The 19952-nt window shown below is 31.4% G+C and overlaps 2 protein-coding genes across 3 annotated transcripts in view; one reads left to right on the top strand and one right to left on the bottom strand.

The window, feature by feature from the left end:
• LOC127707704 (telomere length regulation protein TEL2 homolog) overlaps positions 1-18906 on the bottom strand; it is a 51491-nt gene extending 32585 nt beyond the window's left edge. Inside the window, exons 1-7 of one of the 2 annotated variants that reach the window (XM_052212389.1) lie at positions 18714-18906; positions 7756-7947; positions 6672-6826; positions 6127-6274; positions 5244-5346; positions 4324-4392; positions 2708-2849 (exon numbers count right to left, since the gene is read on the bottom strand). In XM_052212389.1, the coding sequence (XP_052068349.1) occupies positions 2708-2849; positions 4324-4392; positions 5244-5346; positions 6127-6274; positions 6672-6826; positions 7756-7947; positions 18714-18736 (832 nt within the window). In that variant the 5' untranslated portion in view covers positions 18737-18906. Of the gene's footprint in view, positions 1-2707; positions 2850-4323; positions 4393-5243; positions 5347-6126; positions 6275-6671; positions 6827-7755; positions 7948-10309; positions 10743-18713 lie in introns of those variants that run through there. The other variant, XM_052212388.1, reaches the window with a different exon arrangement.
• Positions 10965-17471, top strand: LOC127707746 (dynein axonemal light chain 4-like). Its single transcript, XM_052212481.1, has 3 exons — positions 10965-11126; positions 13316-13399; positions 16826-17471. The coding sequence occupies exons 1-3, from the start codon at positions 11052-11054 to the stop codon at positions 16988-16990; spliced, it is 324 nt and encodes a 107-aa protein (XP_052068441.1). The 5' UTR covers positions 10965-11051; the 3' UTR covers positions 16991-17471.
• Positions 18907-19952: the final 1046 nt, after the last annotated feature.

Below are 19952 nucleotides of genomic sequence, written 5' to 3'. Positions count from 1 at the left end.
GGCCCCTAATTCCTTTACTGTTGGTACCATAACCCCCAAAATCAATCCCCACCTTCCTTTTGTGGTATTGAACCTTGTGGTAAAATTTCATAGAGATCCATTCACTTAAACTAAAGTTAAGAGTGCGAAAACCAATGTGTCTTCGGACGACGACGACGACGACGCCAACGTCATACCAATATACGACCACAAAAATTTTTTTGCGGTCGTATAAAAACGGGACTTAAAATTAAAAATCTAAATACACGGTTAGATTTGGAATATCAAAGAACCCCAATAATTCAATTTTTGATGAAATCAAACAAAGTTTAATTTTGGACCCTTATGACCTCAATATGAACCAATTTGATAGCGGGGCCCACAAATAAAAAATCTAAATTCATGGTTAGATTCAGCATATCAAAGAACCCCATATATTCAATTTTTGTTGAAATCAAAAAAAGTTTAATTTTGGACCCCAACTTGGACCAACTTGAAAACTGGGCCCATAATCAAAAATCTAAACACATGTTTAGATTCAGCATATCAAAGAACCCCAAGAATTCAATTTTTGTTAAAATCAAACAAAGTTTAATTTTGGACCCTTTGGACCTCAATGAAGACCAATTTAAAAAACAGGACCCAAATTAAACATCTAAAAACACGGTTAGATTTGGCATATCAAAGAACCCCAATAATTCAATTTTTGATGAAATCAAACAAAGTTTAATTTTGGACCCTTTTGACCTCAATATGAACCAATTTGATAGCGGGGCCTACAAATAAAAAATCTAAATACATGGTTAGATTCTGCATATCAAAGAACCTCATATATTCAATTTTTGTTGAAATCAAACAAAAGTTTAATTTTGGACCCCAATTTGGACCAACTTGAAAACTGGGCCCATAATCAAAAATCTAAATACATGTTTAGATTCAGCATATCAAAGAACCCCATATATTCAATTTTTGTTGAACTCAAACAAAGTTTAAATACTGGACCCTATCTTGGACCAACTTGAAAACTGGGCCCATAATCAAAAATCTAAACACATGTTTAGATTCAGCATATCAAAGAACCCCAAGAATTCAATTTTTGTTAAAATCAAACTAAGTTTAATTTTGGACCCTTTAGACCTTAATGTAGACCAATTTAAAAAACAGGACCCAAAATTAAAAATCTAAATACACGGTTAGATTTGGAATATCAAAGAGCCCCAATAATTCAATTTTAGATGAAATCAAACAAAGTTTAATTTTGGACCCTTTTGACCTCAATATGAACCAATTTGATAACGGGGTCCACAAATCAAAAATCTAAATACATGGTTAGATTCAGCATATCAAAGAACCCCATATATTCAATTTTTGTTGAAATCAAACAAAGTTTAATTTTGGACCCCAATTTGGACCAACTTGAAAACTGGGCCAAAAATCTAAAATCTAAATACATGTTTAGATTCAGCATATCAAAGAACCTCATATATTCAATTTTTGCTAAAATCAAACAAAGTTTAATTTTTGACCCTTTGGACCTTAATGTAGACCATTTTGAAAACTGGACCCAAAATTAAAAATCTAAATACACTGTTAGATTCGGCAAATAAATAAATGTGATCAAAGATTTTACAAATCTAATGCGCCATACTGTGCAATTAAAGATTACTTCTTGAAATTTTTCAATATTTGAAATTTGAAAAAAAAATAATATTTGAAGAATAATTCTTTTTAATTTCTGAAATCTGAAATGAGAAAAAATTGACCCCCACAATTTCTTTTTATTCCCCCCCCCCTTTTTTCCCCCAAAAAATTCTTTCCCTCAAGATATGGTCATAATCTCAATTCAAATTTCCAATGGAGTTGGCAACCATAATTACACATTTAAATTTACCATAGTGCTAACTTAATCTATTTTATAACAGAATTAAAAATATAGTGTCAAATCTTTCATATGGATTTTTTTGTAAAAAAAAATGATGCAACATTTGCAGATATTTTTACTGGTCTTCCTTTATAAATATGTATTTCTTTAAACATAATTTAAAAGCAGTGTAAGGGAAGTAACCAAAACGTTGTATTTGGATTACCTCCCTTACACTGTTTTAAATTATCTTTATTGTTCATTAACCATTACTTTATACATAATTTAAAAGCAGTGTAAGGGAGATAATTTCAATGATGTATTTGATTTATCTCCCTTACACTGCTTTAAATTATGTTTTGTACTAAAGTATTTGTCCATTAACCAGGACAACCTTGTTTTTCCCCCTTTTTTGCCCCTAATTCCTAAACGGTTTGAGCCATAACCCCCCAAAGCAAATCCTAACCATCCCTTTGTGGTATGGAAACTTGTAGTATAATTTCAGAGAGATCCATACACCGTTCCACTGTTATTGTCTGGAAACTAGAAAATGCTTATTTTTGGCCCTTTTTGGCCCCTAATTCCTTAACTGTTGGTACCATAACCCCCAAAATCAATCCCAACCTTCCTTTTGTGGTATTTAACCTTATGGTAAAATTTCAAAAAAGATCCATTCACTTAAACTAAAGTTAGAGTGCGAAAACCAATGTGTCTTCGGACGACGACGCCGTACGACAACGACGCCAACGTCATACCAATATACGACCACAAAATTTTTTTGCGGTCGTATAAAAACAGTAAATATATAATATTTTATTAAGTTTGGATAATGAAGACAGCTATTCTTTCTTGTAATTACGAACCTACCATCTTTATGATTTTCTTTGTCTTTTTCTGTAAGGAACCCCAAACTTATGAACAAAGCTCTGGTGAGGTACAGATGTTGCTCTGGTGAGGTGTGTCTTATGGCACTATTGTCTCCCCATACACTCAACAATTCCTTAAAGGACTGTAAAATAACATTACATATTTGTCTCTGACAGTGAACTATGGTTGATTAAAAATAAGTAAAACATAATGTTGTGAGCAGAGTTCACATTTATATTGTATAGTGCTACCCATACTCATTATTAATCCTTCATATGAAATCATAAGTCTATTTTTTACTTTGTTAGATATCAATAAGATGAAAAAATATCATCATTCTATCAAGTGTGTAAAAGTGCCTCAGAGAGCATTTTGTAATTTGAAACAATTCCTAAAAATAGCCATCATGGAAGATATTTGAAACAATTGAGAATAACAAGCAGTTGGCCACAAACCACAATTAAATTCCCCTATTAGTTCTTTATAACGTTTTGTTTCATTAAAAAAATTGCACCATGCATTTTTGTCAAATCTTTTGTGTGTGTAATGTATAGTACTAGCCTAAAACTATATCCAAAATTCAGAAAGATTGAACCAATCACTCTTACAAATTTAGCCAATACACATCCATACCCCTATGAACAAGTCAAGAGATGTTCCAAAAACTGTAAATATCACCTTTTTGCACCTGGCCTAATCACTCTTTCATATCAAAATCAGTTAAAATACAACATCTAAAAGTTTATTTCACCTCTCTTCTTTTATTTCCACCCCAAAAAAACTAAGAAATGAGTGAGGAAGGGAAAGAAAAAAAATTAAGAAAAAATACACTCTAATCAAAAGGAACTATATTCGTGGACAACGAAAAGCGGGATCATTAATTGTGGTCTTGGGCCAATTTGAAGTATCAATAATACAGATATACTGAAAATTCAGAAATTATTATGAATCATTTTATTCATGCGACTGGGTGAGTATCGCTATAATAAGAACTCACATTATCATATCTGATACATATATCTGTATGCTTTTTTTACTGAAATCATAATAACTTAGATTGAATTTTGGTTGGTAATGTAAAGAAATTAACGAGTGTCAGAAAAAGCTCTTGAGTCTTTTAAAAACGCAAGGTGTGCTTAAGAGCCATTTACTGTCAAGATAAATACATAATCATGACTGGTTCTATTTTCTCACAATTTATTATGGATTAACAACAGTTTCTTGATAAAATAATCATCAAGGTTCATCATTGATCTGATAACAAGAAAACATTTCTGAATCCCTCTGGAACAGTTTTAAAGCTGCCAGGACAAGTTGTGATGCTAGTACTATTTTATGCTAAGACTTGAAACTTATTACTCCAATGACTGCCATAGAATAAATAGGATGCATGTTTAATATGGGAAATGCCCGATTCTTTAAAAAATAATCATACTGTGTTGAACTAGTGCAAGTTTCTGTGAAGGATAAATATTTTTAAAAATATATTATCATTATGCAACAACTTTTTGTCACAATTTCAAAGACAAAGTTTTGTTTTTGTATGTACATCCTGCAAGATTTTAAAACATACCATCACTGAAAATTAGTAAAATATTATTCAATACATAATGTACCTTTATGAGTAGATGTCTTCTTGTATGTGATGTTCCTAAATAACCCAGTACATTTTGTAAGATATGAATCTGCAGTGAAAAATAGAAATGTCTTTAATGGATCAAGAGTGTACTACATAGTTATGTAAATGAATTTATATTGCTCTAATTCTTACAAACATTTAATTTCCCTGACCGATTATTTTATAATCAACATGTGGTTCACTTGATCTCAGTTCTTCATCGGTTTTTTATTGAATTATGACAAGGACTTCAAATTTTGCAGATCATTGAAAAAGAAAGATGAAGTTTGCCAACATGTTGTTTCATAAACTGTTGAAACAGAGCCTGTATGTAAATTTGACAGTACAAAGCAGATATTGAAATCAAATTGACTATGCAAATTATTCAAAGTCAATGAACCATGACTGAAAGTGCATGGCCAAATAATCTCCATGGAAATGAGAAATGCCAATGCTCATACCACTACCAAATATCAGTGACTTACCATTAGTGTTCCCCTTAAACTGACCTATAAATCACAAACTAGTAGATTGTTGACACTGCCACTGCTCTAAATGATGAACAGATAAAATAATAATACTGACAGATTGAAAATAAGTTTTACATAACTTTTAAACTTTCAAAAAAAGTAACAAGGTGTGAACCTGTGAAACTTTGCTTTGCTTGTTTGTGCTATGCTTTTATTTATGAACATGTTTGCTTATGAAATATAGCTGTCTTACTTTGTATGTCTAATGTGTATGCTTTACATGTCTTAATATTGTATGTGTTGTTATTGTTATTAATGTCAGCAAAAAGCTTATGTTTGTAATGTTTCATGTAAACCCGACTTAAAATAAAATTGTGTCTATTATATTCTATTCTATGACTCATTACCTAGTATGACCTTCAATGTAACATCCTTCATAGGTACAAACCTTTTCAGAGTGTCTAAAGAGCAGTACTTTTGTACACAGCAAGTACTGAATTTTTTGTTTCTTTAAAATGCTGTCACCTAGAAATTTGTCCATTAAACCATACCTGAAATGGAGTTAAACTTCTTAATTAAATCATAACTAGGACTTTCAACAAATTAGTCCTTTGAAATTAGAACACATAGACTCTTCAATGATCAAATATTATGAATTAGTAGCTCAACTTAATTTTCTTGGTGAAATTTCTAAGTTGATTCCTTTTATGGTATACACTTTTAAAGATTTATTGGGTAAATCAATAAGTGTCCTTCAGTCTTTCACATAGAATTTGGAAATTTGTCAAAAATTAAAGTTCTTCATATATTAGAGTAAAAAAACATAGGAAGTCATGGTCAATAACAAAACATTATTTTGAACAAATATTTTTTCCTGATTTTATCTTTTAAAACACATGTTGTTCAAATAAAGCAAAGTTCAAAATTGACAAATTCATCTAGAATATTATTATTTCTCATGACATTTATTTTTGGGAGAAAAGAAAACTTGACAAATAATCCTAGTTATTTCATTCTTAATCTAAAACAAGTACTGATATAAAGATTTTTAGTTTAAATTTTAGCATGTGGTCTATTTTGGCCTAGAGGGCACCTTCAAGCAATGTAAGATAGTCATGTCAACATGTTTGTTCTGCCTAACAGAAGTTCCCCTGGAACCTTTGTTATAAACAATGCCATAATATATGTTCCAGTTGGAACAAATATTCTATACCCTTTATTCCATTAATACTGCAATAGTTGTTCCAGTGGAAATTGTATTACAGAATATTTCTTCCACTTGGAACTTATATTATGAAGGAACTTCTATTTCATGACAGTCAGACACTAACCATGGTAACTTGTCTATCATTGATAATAAAACACTTTCGAGACATCTATCTGGTACCCCAGTGATGATCCTCTCACAGATTCTACACCATATAAAATCTTCTTTTAAAACAGGAGCAAGAGAACCAACCATAACTTCCATCAACATATCTACAAAATAATGTTAAAGTACTTTCTTTGTCTAAACATGAAATAATAAATATAATTTAACCTTAAAAGTGGTAACACTGACCTTTAAGTACAGCAAGGTACCCTGTACTTAGTAGCAGGGTTCATATTCATTTAACATCAATATGATATTGGCCTGATAAACATGTCATATTTGCCATTGGACATTGAACACCAATCCATCCATTTAAGTCACTTCTTAAACTTCTTTTTTAATCAAACTATTAAATCTAATTACGCAAAGAACTCTTATTTGACAGACTTATCTCTTGAATACTAAGAAGTAGATACAGTATTTGAAAATGAATATATGAAGATATATAATTATATAAAGTGTATCAGAACTAACCCCAGATTTAATATTAAAGAATGTTCTTACCAGCATAACCTGTTATACAGAGTTTCCCAATAAGTCGACTTATAAATTCTAGGTGGATATCTTTATTAGCTTTGACCGATGTGACCATATCTTCCAGTACTGTTATAATATCTTTAGTCACCAGTGTTATGTAACATTTAGGGTAAAATAATTCACTGAAATACAGAAGTACATTTCCAAAAAACCAAACAAAAATCCAATTATGATGTTTTACAAAGACATACACATATAATATGATAAATAAAGTTACATTTTTAAACTAAAACATAAAATGGGATAGTCCAGAGTTTGACACACTGTATAAGCACATGTCTATTGTTGAAGGTGGTATATTTACCTCTAGATGTAACCTCATGTTGCTTTGTTTTTCCTTGTCATCAGGTTACTGCCTCATTGACATACCCCTTACATCTTCTTTTATCCATATCATTTTGTATATTAGTTCTTGTTTCCTTAGAGGTTGCTGTCTCAATGACATGTACCCCCACATCTCCTTTTATTTCTATTCACTTTGTATTTGTTTTTTTTCTGTTCCCTTAGAGGTTGCTGTCACATTTACATGTCCCCACAATATCCTTTAATTCATATTCACTTTGTATTTGTTTTTTTCTGTTTCCTTAGAGGTTGCTGTCTCATTGACATGTATACCACATCTCCTTTTATTCCTATTCACTTTGTATTCTGCTTCTTGTTTCCTTTGAGGTTGCTGTCTCATTGACATGTACCCTCTATCTCCTTTTATTCATATTCAACTTTGTATTTTGGTTTTTCTGTTTCCTTAAGAGGTTGCTGTCTCTTTAAATTATGCCCCTATCTCCTTTCATTCCTATTCACTTTGTATTTTGATTTTTCTGTTTCATTAGAGGTTGCTGTCTCATTGAATTATTCACTCACTAATACCGTTTGCTTGGTTTTGTAAGTTTTCCACAAACTCGTTGAATTATGAATCAATCATTGTCAATTGTTACAAGAGTATAGTTCCTACATTAATACAAAAATAAGCCTTGGTTTCTTCATATAAAGCATTAGTAGAAAAAATATGACAGTAATGCATATAACTTAAACTAAACAATGGCAAGCCTACCTATTTTGTGATTGCAGTTTATTTGCTGTTTTATCAGGCAAACTTGTAATAGCATTAATCAACTCATCCCAAACATAAGTCTGTTCCGCTTGACTGGTGACTGAACACTGCTGCTTGAAAATCTTGCACAGAACATGAGAACTGAGAAACTCCTCCAACAGAGATACACATTTATTCAGTCTATAAGATGGTCTGGAATATACATGTACATGTATGTTCTATTGTATCCATTCAAAGGTAAGGGCATATAATAGATCTTTTTTAAAGTGGACACATAGAAATGTCTTGGTCTTGTCAGCATATTAATATATAAATATACAATTAAATCATATTTATATGCATGTATATATACATTGTATATACATGCATATAAATATGATTTAATTATATGCTTTATAGTCAGTTTGAGTTCTACAGTCTGCCAAAAAAATCTAATCAAAAATTTTGTATCATATTGATTTCTTTTGACAATACCTTTTGTCAATTAAAAACTCTTGACAATTAATTCCTGAATTTCTGCTCAAGTACAAATATAATTTAACAGATGTCTATTAGGTCAAATATAAAAGATTCGTTTACAAGGCAAATAACAGATAATGGAATGAATGATTTTTCTGTGACTTTTGGTGACAGCTGCTGGTAGATTTTTGTTCACAATTTTTTACAATGCAATTTAAATTTCAAAGGAGTTCACTTAGTGACTTTTGAATGGATATTATGATCATAAAAAATGTTATCCCTAGCATGCAATGAATTGTGAAATAGACATTTTCTAGAGACCTAACGGGCAACTTTCTTATTGAATTTTAAGTTGTTTTTTTTTTAAATTGTCAGAGTTCATATGATAGCAAGAAAACGAAGGATATAAAATTAGCTACCACACTTTTTAAAACGGATATATAAAACATCTAATTTAACCCTGCTACATGCTCATGTGTCTCAGTGTCAAAACAGATATCTTATTAATGTTGTTAGTGGCTGTCTTTAGTATATCCATACCTACATGTACCATGCCTACCAACTTTTCAAAATCTCCATAGGGGACTTTAAGCGCAAGAGGACCCAATGCTCCTCTTATAGTCATAAGTATTTCTAATCCACTACTGTGTTGTTTGAATGAGTATGTTTGTGTTTAAATACCCTTTAAATCTGAATGGCTGTTTTGAGGTGTTCAGTATGTATAATAAAGAATTTCAAAATTCAGAACAACACCTCTCATGGGGGAAATCCCCCATAAATCGTGAAGGTTGGCAGGTCTTTATATCTTATTGATTTTGTTTTTGTCATTTGAGGAATTTGGAACAGATGGCAGATAATTGATAGTCTCTGTTATATTTATCCATAACTTGTTTAAACTTCAGATTTAAAGCTTACCATATCATGTAGACATCTCTTTATTTTTGAAAACCTAATTTTGAGCTCTTGATGTCATTGGATTGCCATCTTATTGACATATGTGTATACCCCATATCTCCGTTTATTAAGATCTGCCTTATCCAGTATTGCAGCACTAATCGAATTGTATATATTTACCCAAGGCCAACTGCAATGTGAATTTGCATTTTGCTATTTCTAAGACTACACAATGTAAGTAAAATTTTGTGTATTCATGCATACTCACTTCTTGGATTCTTTGATACACAAAAAAATGTGATAATTTTTTCAATCTCTGTCTAATACTGCATCAGGCAAACTTTACCCTCTTACATGTACATAAAATAAATAGCTAACAGAAGTGACCAACTAGAGTCTTCCAGGAGTCATCATTATGGCCCACCTTGATAAACTACCCCTTGAATCCTATCAGGCATATTAATACACATGAAAATAAGAGGTACTGTGATAGAGGTCACAAAATGATACAGCATGGACTCTATATATCTAATTGTAAATGATTTTGTTCATCTCTTCCTTTTTAATAGATTTTTAAATTAGCCCCAATTAACCCTATTTAGCATGTTTAGAAATGTATAACCCTATTGGATTGATACATTGTATAATTTTATTTGTCGTAACCTAAATTATAAAACTAACCCTCAAATCCTATCAAGAACTGCAGTTGAAACTAGATACGTCTGTAAGAAAGGTCACAAAATGATGCAGACTGAACTCTATCATATATACAAATATATGAAGCTGTGTAATTTTATATGTATAATAATTTTCACACATTTACTCAAACTTAAGATATTGTTGAGGTAATTTGAATGATGCCAATACTATATGAATTTGTAATTTTTACCTGTTTTGAAAATTGTATATTTCATAACAAATTTTTATTTCATTTTTTCATATATGTGTGTTTGTTTGATATTTTGTAATTGTTTGTTATATTTCGTTGTATTTCATGAGGGCCTCAGGGAAGATTAGTTTTATAGCTAACTGTGTAACCCTTTTTAAATAAAGAATTATTATTATTATTATATCAAAATGCAAATGATTTTATTCATCTCTACGTTTTAATTTTCAATTTTTTAAAATTCAGCTGAAATTGACCCTTTACAGGACTCTTATATAAGCACTATTGGATTGTCATTATTTTAAGTGTAATTACCTGAATTCATTAATTCCCCATGCTAATGTTAAGAGAGAATCCTTGTAGTTTCCATTCAAAAATAGGAACTGTAAAAAGGCACTCAGTGCATGGACTGATAAATGTTTCGGGGTGTCTGTTGAAATGTTATTAAGAGCACTTTTCAGAACTGACATATAAAAATTTCTTATAAAACATGCTCTTGATTCTGAATAATTTGAAAATGAAAAACATTTGAGTTCTGTTTCATTTTCATATTTTATAAGTTTTTCAATGTCTGCACATATAATTTTAAGATTAGCACTATCGTTGGTGTTTCGAATAGTATTATCAAATTGTTTAACAAACACACGGACTTCATTTGATGCATACATATATGATATGTTTGATAATTGTTTCCTGTGCTTTGCTTTTGAGTATATTTGTTTACAAGTTTTCTACACGTGGAAGCGGTGTGTAGTGTTCATTTACTACCAAGTATTATTAAACGTTACATTTTACACTTTTAGTATCAAAAAGATAGACGATATTACCTTTCAATAATATATTTTTATTAAAACTTCAACCTTTCAAAATTAAAGAACAAACAATTACAAAAACAGTAACAATGGATAGAATCAAATAAAATCAGCACTTCATTTTACACGACAGGAAGTAAAAGAAATTCTTTTGCGCTTGCGTTCTAGACTTAGTAACCGCTCAGTCTGTTGTGCTTCATTGTCAACGTGTTTTTCCTTAAAAAGACCAATTTTCTGCATTAGAAATGGCTGAACAAACCGAAGAAAAGAAAGTTGATACATCAGAGTCAAAGCGTATTCATACATATCCATTGATCAGAGTATGTTAATTTGTTATATTGTTGTGTTGATTTTATATTTGTCTAAATTTTGAATGTACATACCAAAATGATGCTTAAATAAATAACAATATTAATGCACAGGCACTTGTTGCATGAAAACACAGACCACTCTTTTCTTTAATGAGTCAGGTCCTACCTGTTGAGCTGAAGGTTTTTGGGTTTAAAAGTTTTAACTAGTGGATAATTTGTGCTTGTTTAATCTGTTAGTGTTAATCTTCTACTTCTACTTCTACCAATACGCGGCCACCATCAATAAGTTGATTATTTTGCCACTTTTTGGATGCGCATTTAAAATTTAGACGAAAAAAATAAATATTGAATTGATTTGAATTTGTGCTATACATCATATATACAGTGAATTTAAAAACATCTTGGCTTGATCTAGTTCATCTCATGCAGGTAAATGTTAACTTGGAATCCTTTCTATACCTAGCCTGAATAACTAGTCCCTCCCTGTGACGATCATCTATCCCACTCAGGAGGGCCTAAACTCTTAATACAAGAAAAACGCATCAAGAATCCTGATTTTGAGTGGCGTTTGAACATGAGAACCAATTAGCTGGTAGCTTAATGTAATTGAGATAGGTAAATCCAGATCTAAATCCCTGTTTAATTGATGATTTTTCATAGATTAGGCTGTAAGGAATTATAGTTATCTCGTACCATTTTAAATTGTACCAATGTAAACTCGTACCACTAAAAAAATACTCGTACCAATGCAAACTCGTACCACTGCTAACTCGTACCACGGTAAATTCATACCATTGTAAACTCGTACCAACTTATTTAAATGCATTCAAATGGTGTTTTATGATGAATATATACTTTAATTTCACTCAATACCTCTTAAGTCTGTAAAATGTATATAATTTGAAATTACAATGACCAATTTGTAGCTAATTTTCCTTTCCTTGTCTAATTGGATAGAGAAAACCGTGGCAGAATGGCTCTGTTGTCTCCCTTGAATAGACTCTTTTTTAAACTTTTACTGACAACTATTTGATTTAATTTTCATTCCAAATCAGTAACATTGAATAGATTTGGGTATTTTTCTATTGTTTCTAAAAGGAATTTTATTTAAAGAAAGAATTTATTTATTGTGTTTTAAAGGATTAAAATTGTTTATGACCAACAGTCAGAAAGTATGAAATTTATTTTTATACAATATTCAGCACATTTTAGCAGAATACCGACCGTGCAAGGGCTGTATAGCCAGTCAAGGTCGTTAAAAACTTCCATTTGTTGTTAGCAGAAAATGACCATGCTAAAATGATTAAACAAGTTAATTAGTTAATAATCAACCAATAATCACACAATCAAAGGAATTAATTAAGTAATTAAATTCGTATTTTTGTCTAAGTTTTCATTAAAATCTGGTATAAAATTCAGATATTTTAATTTTTTGTATAAAGCTTAAACAAAAATAATCAAAAAACACTGATTCGTATTTTTGTCTAAGTTTTCATTAAAATCTAGTATAAAATTCAAGTAATTCAACTTTTTTTATTTAGTTTACCCAAAAAAAAATTATAAAACATTCGTATTTTTTAATATACTTTTAATGGTACGAGTTTGCAGTGGTACGAGTTCTGATTGGTACGACTTCCCAGTGGTACGAGTTTACGTTGGTACGAGTTAACTTTTTTGGTACGAGTTTACAATGGTACGAGTTAACTTGCTTCCGGCTGTAAGGCATTAATGTAGTCATCATAGAGCAGCAGAATGTGATGACTGAATCAATCAAGTTATTTGATTATCAGATATCTAGAGATCTTGAAAACTAATTTTTTAGCTCAAAGTCCAAAAACATGATTTGACTTTTCGATACATGATGTAGCCTAATAAAGATTTAAAAAAAAAACATAATACAACATTCTTATCCTCATAGAAACATCAACTCAAATCAAAGGTAGAATGTTGAATGACCTGATGGAGTATGTCTGGAATTCAAGCTGTTCACCCTTAATGATAGTTTGTTTTGTTGAATAAGAACAGTCATTATTTTTATTGTTATTTCCTTGATTTTTGTTTACTATTTTTATGATATCTTTAAGTAAGCAGCTATATACAACAAGTATCCCTCTAATGAGATTTTTTTAACAGCCAGCAAATACAAATGTATATATGCAAAGTGGTAAACTTTTTATTATTATTTTTATTTTTTGTAGCATTCAGACATGAATGATGAAATGAAGACTGAAGCTATGGAATTGTGTGTTACTGCATGTGAAAAATTTTCTAATAATAACGAGGTAATTAGATAAACTTTAATTATTAAGGGCTGGGACAGCAACATTATTTCAAAATTTGTACAGTAAAAAAGTTTACAGGGCATAAAAGTGAGTATCTCATTCCTATACCTTATTAGTCCCCTACCGACGAAGTCGAAGGTAGCTTTAGGTTTGCACTCTGTCCATCTGTCTGTCCGTCCGTCTGTCAGTCCGGCAAATCAGTTTTCCACACTTTTTTTCTTCGTTCTTGAAGATATTGATTTGATATTTGGTATATAGTTTTGCCATGACAAGTTAAAGATCAAGTTCGAATTTTGTTCAGGTTTGATGATTTAGTCCAGAGTTATGGACCATAACTTTGGACCATATCTAATGTTAGAGTACTATGTTAAACCATATTTCTGTACAAAGGGAGATAACTCATTTTTTTAAAGACATTCTTTGGGGTAAATTATTTGAAGATTTTTTTTGGCAGGTTTGTTTGTTATTTTGTATAAACTAATTTTCTGAATGCTATGTATATATTAAAAAAAATTATGAAGTGAAATCCTTTAATTAGAAAATAATCTATTTTTATTAATGTATATTTTACATTACATTGTGTAGATAAAAATTGTTGACATTTTATAGATAAGTTACAAATCTATATTAGTTTGTGACAAATAAAAGAAAAAATATTTGGAACTATTAACATGATTAATTTTATTTGATTACAATTTGAAAATAGAACTATTAATCATATCTAATGTTAAAGTGTTTTCCACACTTTTTTTCATCATGCTTGAAGATATTGATTGATAATATGTATATAGTTTTATCATGACAAGTCATGCAAGTTATACAGATCAAGTTCGAAATTTTGTTTCCGTCTGATAATTTTGTGCAGAGTTATGGTCCTTGGACTTGAAAAATTCACTCATTTAATCAGTTTTCCACACTGTTTTTAGTCATGCTTGAAGATATTGACTTGATATTTTTTTTTTTTTTTTACACCATGATAAGTTATAGAACAAATTAGCTTTTTGTTCCAGTATAATGAATTTTTATCCGGTAGGGGACTATGTATTGCCATGCAATACTCTCAGAACGCTTGTTTTCCATAACAGATCCACTTTAGTCTGTATAATTTGATTTTGCTTTTCAATAATTGGATCATTAACATGATTAAGTTTATGGGGTTTTATATTTTAAATATAGAAAATTTAATGATGCATCAACAATTCTAATTTGTAGATTGAGAAAATCTACCAGTGTGAAAAATTTTCTTTCTCAGAGTCTCTAGTTGAGTGCATTGGAACAAATACCAAGTGTAGTTTCACTCGTCAATAAATGCAATAAATACTTTCAAAAACTTTTTTTTTAAATTCCATATTCCCTTTCCAGCACTAACAATTTTGTATGCTTTATCACATTGTCAGGTAGCCTTTTCCATGTTTTTGCAAATTCTTACAGCATACATGTAGCTGTTTATTCTGATTCTTGTTTTAAATTTGTGGTGAACAATTTTGTTACTATTTAAATAATTCTCTGCTATGCATGTTTTCTGTATTTTTCCAATAATTATAGAAATGTACTAGCTTCTGGGTCATATTTCCATAGGAAATTTTGTATGTAATACCTCACATCCATATTGCCGCAGCCTGTTATTCTTCTATAGGCTAATGTTGGTGATTTTAGTTTTTTAATGCCCCTGCCGTAGGCAACAGGGGCATTAAGTGTTACCCTTGACTGTCCTTATGTCCGTCTTTCTGTCTGTCCCATTTTTTGTTTCGGCACTCTAAAGTTATCTTCATCCAAATTTTATGAAACTCATACACAATGCTAAGAACCAAAACTCGCAGACAGATTTCAAATTTTGGCAGTGAGTCACTTACTGTTCTAGAGTTAAGCTCCTTTATAACTTGGAAAATTGTGAATTTTTTCATTTCCACACTCTAACTTGAGTTTTCCTCATCCAAATTTTCTGAAACTCATACACAATGCTTAGAACCAAAACTAGCAGCCAGAGTTCGAATTTGGGTAGTGAGTCACTTTCGGTTCTAGAGTAATGCCCTTTTATAACTTGGAAAATTGCAATTTTTTTCGTTTCCGCACTCTAACTTAAGTTTGTCTCATCCAAATTTTCTGAAACTCATGCACAATGCTAAGAACAACAACACGCATACAGAGTGTGAATTTGGGTTGTGAGTCATTGACGATTCTAGAGATATGCCTCTTTTTGAATTGGTAAATTGCAAAGCTTGAGCTGGGACATTCGTGATCTCAGACACATTCTTCTTTTATTAATCTCAGAACAGCTTAATTTATTTATATTTTACATGAGGCCAAGACTTTACTAGCATCACTAAATGTGTCCTCACAATGGTCTTATAAAGTTGAAGACAGATTTTTTTCTTTAAGATTCTTAAAAGACCTTAAGGAAGTTTGCTCGTCTTGTTTTTGACTTTTTGTCAGATAATCAGAATCCTCTGGTTTTATCCATGTGGTGCCATTAAAAATTTTGCTCGCTAACCCCTACTTTTCTTTTCATCACTTTATAACATATAGTTTAAAAAGCCATTTTTGAAAATCTTTTCAAATCCTTATTTTTTCATAGTTTTTGAAAGAAAAAAGGTGTCAGTGTTAAATGTATAAAACATCTACAGAGAATCATTTCCCACCAAATTTTCAATGGCATATATCTCAAAAACATGCACAAGCACCTTGCATTTTACTGCTTTTTAGCTCACCTCGCCCAAAGGGCCAAGTGAGCTTTTCTCATCACTTGGCGTGCGTAGTCAGTCCATTTAAATTTTAACTCCATTAGTTGTAGAGTAGTAGACATTGGCGGATCCAGGGGGAGGGGGGTCCCCCTTTTTTTACGATCAATGCTTTTGAAAGGGGACATATGGTTGGAACATCCCTTTTAAAAATGGCTGGATTCGCCCCTGGTAGATCTCCCAAAATACAACCATCTTGTTTGCTGGAAGACAATAGTGTATTTAGCGTCATATGTGTAATTATGAGGGGCCTGATGGGGGGGTCTCATCACGATTCACGAGTTGATTTTTTTGTCAATCACGATTCACAGAAAATAAATTTCCATGATCACGGATCACGAAAATATAAAAAAAAAAATCTGTAGAAAAACGGATCACGATAGCGAAAATGCGCCGATCACGAAGAACGAAAATAACCCATCAGGCCCCTCAATTATGTGTTCTCTTATGGTTTTAATATTGATTTACTATAGGAATCAGTACCTTTTATTACAACAGGAGAAAATCTTTTCAAAAAGCAACGTGAAATATTACAAAAACAAATCTGTTAACTTCATGTTCATCTAATACCGTCTTTTTGTGGCTTTGCATAAATCACATATGGCACACTTAGAAAAGAGTTGGTCTTTTCTTCAATAAAAAAATGACAAACAAATCTGTTTGATGACATGTTTCTTTTGTTTGACAGACTGCAGCAAGAATGATCAAAGAAACAATGGACAAGAAATTTGGTGCTTCATGGCATGCAGTGGTTGGTGAAGGATTTGGTTTTGAAATCACACATGAAGTTAAAAACTTATTATACATGTTTTTTGGTGGAAATATGGCCATCATAATATGGAAATGTTCGTAGAAAATAATCTTTGATACTGAATTGTAAATAAGTATATACAGAATGAGAGAACTGGATGTGTGATATCAGTTGTGATATTATATGTTTGTTATAAACGTTTTAAACCACATTCCATCATTATCAATTAAATAGGCAATATCAGTGTTGATATGTCATGCCAAACTAGGACATTTTATTTTGTGGATATACCATGAAAAAGAAATGATGAAGATTTCAGTCTACCTGAAATATATAGACGATGAAGCATTTTTAAATTGATCTGGTCTTTTTAAGTTAAATTATATTCCATACACTAGTTCTTTGCCTGTTATTTTCAAGCTGTGATAAAAGTTGTCAGAAATACACATTTCATGTAGTTGTTATTTTACTGCATTTGTCATGATACATGTACATTTACCTGATTTCAGATCTGTAAACATTATTTTATTCAATTGTACATGATAAAACTTTTTTTATTCTAATTTATAAAATATGAAACTTCCTTTGCCTTTATTATTGTTGTATCTAAATAAAAAAAAATGTATATTGCCACTAAAATTACAATGTAGAATGATATCTAATATTGCCAGATGACAGATCATTTACATGTAGTAATCCAATATGATTTGACTCAGGCTTTACTAGCATATTAGATTATTTAAATGGTAAATATATTGAATATGCAAATTTCCTATTTCTTATGGGGAAAAATGTTAAGAAGATGATGTGGTTAAACTCTTAATTGCTTGGGGCTATGTTCTCCCCAGGGCCTAATTTAGCACCATGGTTCTATCGTGCTATCTGGAAAGATTGCAATATAAAAATAGTGCTCTAATTAAGAGGGAAATGCACTTTTTCAAATTTCATGATGCTATTTCCTTACATATAAAAGATAGAAGATAACAAGACGGCAAACAAAACATCAGAAGTCAAATAAAAATGGACAACACCATATGACAAAAACCCCAAAGAAATGACAAACAACAATTAAAATAAAACAATACACAGAAAACTAAAGATGAACCCCAAAAATAAGGGATAACTCAGGTTCTCAAGAAGGGGTAAGCAGTTCCTGCTATACTAATGGCACTTATCATGGTACTGCAAAAAATACAGTCATAAGTGGCATTTTGTAGTGTCACCCTTGAAGAAAACAGGATTGGATTGTGGTTACAATAAGTGATTATATCTTGTCATCTGTAACTAAGATATTCCATAAAACTTTCAAAGGTATGACTTCAACTTTACCATTTGGAACCTTTGATGCAATAGATTCCTTGTAAGAAGTAACTCTACCAAGGAAATCCTGATAAGAAATTCAGTATCAACTAGAACCTGTAATCCAGTAGTTTTCGTTGGTAGCTGTATGCCATATATATAAATATGAGAAGATGTGGTATGATTGCAAATGAGACAACTCCCCACAAGAGACCAAATGACACAGAAATTAACAAATATAGGTCACCGTACAGTCTTCAACCGTGAGTAAAACCCATACCGCATAGTCAGCTATAAAAGGCCCGAAATGACAAATGTAAAACAAAATAATAAACGAAAAACAAATATGATTTTTTTTTTTGTTCACTGTTGTTATTCAAATCAGGCTGTTGGTTTTCTCTTTTGTAATGTTTTACATTTTGTTATTCATTAGCTTTTACCAGCTTTTCTATACAGTGTGGGTTTTGTTCATTGTTGAAAGCCGTGATTGTTCATATTCATATGTTTCCTTTAGTTTTAAGCTCACCTGTCCCTGTGATCTGTGAACATTTGCCATCAATTATTGTCATTCATCCGTAAACTTTTTTTTAAAACTTCTCTGAAACTGCTCAATGGATTGAAACCCAAGTTTGTCTACTTCATTTAAAGGATGTCAACTACTTAGATTGTAACTTTTGTCCAGGTTGGGCAACCAACATGGCTGCCCTGTCTAAAAATAGAACATAGAGGTAAACTACAGTTTAGACTAATACTTCTAACACTATAGCAGTTAGAGAAAAAATAAAAGGATAACAATTATAATCACTGCAGATTCTGAGTATCCTGAAAATTGAAAAATCTGCCTACCTGTTTTGGAGTTATTGCCCCTTAAATGTTGATTTTTAATTTTTTTCGCATTTCCTTGCCATTGTTTCAAAAACTGAAGGAGTTTGGTTAAAAGTATAATTGCAAAAATGATCAGCATGGCATGATGTATTCATCCTAAACATTTGAGGTAAATCTAGTTTCCAGTTTTTGAGTGAGCTTTTCTCATCACTTGGCGTCAGTCATCTGTCGTCGTCCGTTAACTTTTACAAAAATCTTCTCCTCTGAAACTACTGGGCCAAATTTAACCAAACTTGGCCACAATCATCGTTAGGGTATCTAGTTTAAAAATGTGTCCGATGACCCTGCCTGCCAACCAACATGGCTGACATGGCTAAAAATAGGGGTAAAATGCAGTTTTTGGCTTATATCTCTGAAACTAAAGCATTTAGAGCAATTCTGACATGGGGTAGAAATGTTTATCAGTTGAGATCTATCCTCCCTGGAATTTTCAGACGAATCAGACAACCCGTTGTTGGGTTGCTGCCCCTTAATTGGTAATTTTTAAGGATATTTTGCAGTTTTTATACGCCCGGGATGTATTATGGTATACAAATGTCGTCTGTCCCGCATAAACATGTCGCACCGTAACTTGAGAACGACTTATCCAAATTTCATGAAACTTAACATAGTTGTTTCTTATGATGGTCAAACGATCTGTATACTTTTTGGTGAAAATAAGATTAAAACTTTTTGAGTTACTGGACTTAGTAACTAAAACAGGTGTGTGGTTTTTGTCTTGCCTTGACGGAGTCAAAAAGCGAGACATAGGTATGCTGTTTCCGGCATTGGCGGCGGCAGTGTCAATAATGTATTAGTTTGTGATTAGGTCTAGTTCATGGTGAACCACTAGTGGTAGGTCAATGATATTTGGTATGCAGTTGTATCAGCATTGGCACAT

Source organism: Mytilus californianus, unplaced genomic scaffold (genome assembly GCF_021869535.1).
Source record: "Mytilus californianus isolate M0D057914Y unplaced genomic scaffold, xbMytCali1.0.p SCAF_7, whole genome shotgun sequence".
Classification (NCBI taxonomy): domain Eukaryota; kingdom Metazoa; phylum Mollusca; class Bivalvia; order Mytilida; family Mytilidae; genus Mytilus; species Mytilus californianus.
The sequence above is the reverse complement of the archived record's forward strand: the minus strand, read 5'-3'. Positions and strand labels throughout refer to the sequence as shown.